Here is a 4,430-nt window from a genome sequence, read left to right on the forward strand (position 1 = left end):
AGAGAGAGAGAGAGAGAGAGAGAGAGAGAGACTGATTGACGGACTACTAACTACGAAGAAGTTAAATAGAGGAATGAGAAGAATAGAAGGGAAAGAGGACGAAAGGGCATCATCCCCTCCCTCCTCTTCCTTCCTTTCCCCCATTTCATGAGAAATGGCGTGACCTTGCATGCAGTGAGAGAGTGATTGAGAGAGAGGCAGCGTCACCGCAGGAGGAGGAGCAGGAGCGGGAGAGAGAGAGGGAGAGAGGGGTATAGGAGGGAGGGGGGGGGGGGTGATGTAGTGTCAGACAGTCAGTCACCCACCACTCCCCCTCCCTCAACTGTGTGTGTGTGTCAGTCAGAGAGATAGTGAAGGAGTGTGTGAGTGAGTGCGTCAGTCAGTGCGTCAGTGCGAGAGCGTGCGGGATGGATGGATGGATGAAGGGAACGGAGGGAGGGGGGCTCACAGTCAGTGGTGAGTTGTGAGAAGAAAGAAAAGAAGGGAGGGAAGGAAGGAAGACCACCAACTGCCATTACGGCACGGCAGCAAAGGGAGACTCACTCCCTCAACTCACTCACTCAACTCAGTCTCTCACTCATTCATGACTGGGAAGAAGGGGGTCAAGTCAAAAACTTGCTAGCCCGCATCCTCAGGAGGAAAGCAAGCGAACGAAACACGAAAGGAAAAGAAAGGAAAGGAGAGGAAAGGAAGGCACGAAGGCAGGCAGGAACCCAACACCACCACCACCACCCCCCACCCTCATCCATCCATCGTTTGGTGCTGCGCATGCCCGATGGAGATGGAGATGGAGACTCCACAGCAGGGCCTCCGCTGATGCATGGTGCCCCCTAGATCATGCATCGTGGCCTCATCCCCCCACTAGTCACACCACATCGATGCAACATCTGCGCTAGCAGCAGAAGACGAAGCAGCCATAGCAGGACCAGGGGGACGACGACGACAACTAGCGCACCACGACAACGACGACGACGAAGCCGACGAAGAAGCAGAAGCAGAAGAAGTAGAAGGGAATTAACAAGGTCACTCAAGGTGCTGGCTTTGCCTTCCGTCAGTCTCAGGGGAGGGGGCCGGGGCTTTCACGAACGTAATTCTGGATTTCGCCGTAGTCGAGAAAGAGAGCTCCCGTGACACCATTACAAGAAGTGTAGTTTGTTTGTCTGGTCATTTTTTTTTTTCTTTTTCTTTTTTCTTTTTTCTTTTTTTCAGTATTTTCCACCATCTCGGTGTCTGCGCATTGCAGGCTCTTCAGCAATGGAGCTGGACCTGAAGAGCGAAGTCTACCGCGAGTTCGATGTCCGAGTGGTGAACAACGAAGAGAGGTACTTCTGTTTGCTTCCGCCTTGCATAGACAAGAATAAGTCACTCTCAAATCGACAGCATTGGATCACCCACAGAAAGTTCGTGCATAAAGAAAAGGACAACATCAACATTCCAAGCGGTCGCGTGATTCGGAAATGGCTGACGGAAAGGGCAGGCTACCAACCACAGGAAGGCTTGACCTCTTCAGTCGATCGGCGCATGATCGGCTCTTCAAGCATCGAAGAAGGAAACAGCAAGATTTTGTATAATCTTGTTGTGCACATTTCGGGGCTCATGACGCAACTCGGAAGTGCCTGGCAGGAATTGGCTCGAGCCGTTCGAAACACCGACCAATGTAAGTGTTTCAGACCTTTGCAGTGTCAAATTCCATGACGTGAGTACCAAGAACTGTTCTTTTCTTCACGGAAAGTGGCAGCAGATAGGAGATGGTGGGCGGCTGCACGGCGAAAAGCGATTAATGGGGTCGGATGTGAGCTTGTGACGCAGAGAAAGGAAAAAAGTGTTAATCATTTCACACCTGGGACCCTAGTCACAGCATGATCTGTGTAGATTCAGGTTCGTGATTGCCAAGTGTTTTTTGATGGAGAATTAGGACAATGGACAGTCTGGTTTCTACGATTAATTCTTCTCACCGAAGACGTAGATCGATCTAGTATTAGTAGAGTTACATAAGTGCTGCATTTCAAGGGGCTAGGTAGAAGTCGTGAAGTGAAACATAAGATCTATAACACGAAGAGTGTGATCATGGCTGTGAGACGATCCTCGTATGGACCATGTCAACAGATCTTTGCACATTGGTTTCTTGGTGTGTGCAAATCAGTTTCCGGGTGATCATACAGACTTTACCAGTGATTTGTTACAAAAATTTCGGACCTCACCAGAACATGCAAACCTCCCAGTTTTGTGTAGCGCTGGTGAAGCTTGAATGTTGTGCCCAGGCAGTTGAATAGTTTTAACCCGCAAGCGATTCCCAGACGTAAAAGCCACACTAAAAAGGAGTTGACAAGAGTAAGGACTGATATGAGTGCGACTCCCTGAACAAGTCATGTACAGCACGTTCAGGGACACTTACACTCCACGTTAAGGATTTCCGTCTACTTGGGATGTTAACGGCCCTTCATTCCAACAACCAATTCATGAGAAAAACGTGGAAACACTCTCAAAGTTGTCCTTTGCCACTGCAATATCCTGGAATCCTGGAATATCCTGGTCGCGTCGGATGCGAAATGGCTGTGTGGCATAATATCAAGGTTAAGGTAGAAGGCGGTATTACTGGAAGGACTGACGATATCTCCTCGTGTGTATCAGCATTACCACAATCGGCTCTACCACGGATCATCGCGGAGAAGGTCAAGGAGTTGTATCTGAATCTAGAGAAGGAGTCGCAAATCAGCAGAGACTTGACCAGAAAACCCGACGTGAGCAAAAGCAGGAAGCGAAGACGAAAAGGAGAGGAACTAGATGTGGAAGGGGATCCGAGAGAGTGGGGATCGATGGGGAAGGCATTGGCCGATGGGATGCACTATCCGAAGCTGCTGAAGCCCCTAGACATTAGAGAAGGACAAGCTATGTATCACACTTCCCACGAGAACGAGCATTCCATGGAGGAGCGCGCCGTGGTCAGTATCCTGAGTTACTCCTGATTCCCCTCAGAAGTGCTGTATGGAGCACGTTTCAGTGTGGAGAGTTTTCTACAGAGACTGGAGAGAGTATCTGGGCAATGATCCAAGAAGAGTTGGCAGTGCCTGGATCTTTTGTATATATTTGTGTTTGTGTGTTGGAATTTACAGATCGGAATGAGCCCTTCATGACAGTTGTGCATTCTTGAGATTGATGTTTTCGGTTGAAGTCGTTTCAAAACGATTTCTGCTGTCTGCAGGAAGATGTCCATGAGATGCATGCTATGGGCTCGAGAGTGAGCGACGTTGGGTGGAGCCTAGCAGCACTAGCACCGGGATTGAGATCGGATGGGTCCGTGATAGGAGACGTGGATCGAGGAGATGGAGGCATGGGTGGGATGCCCGTGGATAGAAACGACGTAGTGTCCCGGATTGAGGATTTGGTTCCAGCGATGGGCATCGGGGTGGGGTGATAGACGTAGCTCCAGAGCTGTAATTGGGGTGGCGATTAGGCTCAGCCACAAGGATTGACAGCCAGGTAAGTCTAGCCAGTCGTGTATGAGACTGTTGCCTAAAATGATGCTGCAGAAAGATTTATTATTTCATAGTTTTGTTCCTTAAATTTTAAAAGAAACTATTGAGTTTGTTCGTTGATCTATGAAGGTGGTGAATTACACTATTGTCTTCTCATCTGACGTGCGTGTGTGATGGGTTTCTATAACTTTTACGATTTTGATCGTCTTATCTTTTTCGTTTGACTGCGAAACGATTCATTGTTGACTTCACCGGACTTTAGGTCTAAAAGGACTTTCCCAGCAGTCATCAGAAACTTGTATTTGGAAGGTATATTAAAGCCGAGGGGTTTGATCGGCAGGTACTGAGGACAAAAATGATATGGCAGTATTGAAGCGCAAGAGGAATGCTACCAGGGTACAATTCTGGAGAGTGACGGCGGTGTTTCCATTTTGCAGGTTCTATGCTCTCGTGAACGAGCCCATTTGCATTGCAGCTAGTTCTAGTCGCCAGAAGCCTCCGTATCCAATCTCCTGGACCAGATCCCCTTTTTAGGGAGATTGTGCAGTCAGGAGCATTAGTCAGTGGTTGAAGTGGGCTATTCCAGTTCTCCATCAACGGCATCATTATCATACCAAAAGATTGTAATCATCATTTTTTTCCTGTAAATGTTCTATAATTGTATCCAAAGCTTCCTTGCCTCATGTTTCAGTCCATGAACAAGTTGAGCAGGCATCAGGAACTAGTTTGTAGTCTTTTTCCAGCGCCTGCGTTTATCATTACCCAGTGAACAGCAAGGAACACAGGGTTAGACGCTGACCATCTCGTAGGTGAGACGTCGACTGGAATCTCCTCTGAACAGGAGTGACAAGTTCCAAAAATCACAATCTGAGTTGCCAAGGGTAATCGGGAACTAATGAAGTTGGCTGATCTCAATGGAGTCGAGCAATGACGTGATTAGCAGGACGATCTGGT

At 48.3% G+C, this 4,430-nt stretch overlaps 1 protein-coding gene across 4 annotated transcripts; it reads left to right on the top strand.

Annotated features, from left to right (window-relative positions):
* The first annotated feature begins 863 nt into the window (after positions 1 to 863).
* Positions 864 to 4,145, top strand: LOC112282023 (uncharacterized). 4 transcript variants are annotated; one of them, XM_024519137.3, is made up of 5 exons: positions 864 to 1,032; positions 1,244 to 1,657; positions 2,632 to 2,942; positions 3,173 to 3,480; positions 3,817 to 4,145. In XM_024519137.3, the coding sequence occupies exons 2-4, from the start codon at positions 1,255 to 1,257 to the stop codon at positions 3,413 to 3,415; spliced, it is 957 nt and encodes a 318-aa protein (XP_024374905.1). In that variant the 5' UTR covers positions 864 to 1,032; positions 1,244 to 1,254; the 3' UTR covers positions 3,416 to 3,480; positions 3,817 to 4,145. The 4 variants fall into 4 exon arrangements, with proteins under 4 accessions (XP_024374905.1, XP_024374906.1, XP_024374907.1 ...); XM_024519138.3 differs by having other exon boundaries at positions 3,914 to 4,145; XM_024519139.3 differs by having other exon boundaries at positions 3,203 to 3,480.
* The last annotated feature ends 285 nt before the right edge of the window (positions 4,146 to 4,430 follow it).

This window comes from Physcomitrium patens, chromosome 5 (assembly GCF_059467195.1).
Source record: "Physcomitrium patens ecotype Gransden chromosome 5, ASM5946719v1, whole genome shotgun sequence".
Taxonomy (NCBI): Eukaryota; Viridiplantae; Streptophyta; class Bryopsida; order Funariales; family Funariaceae; genus Physcomitrium; species Physcomitrium patens.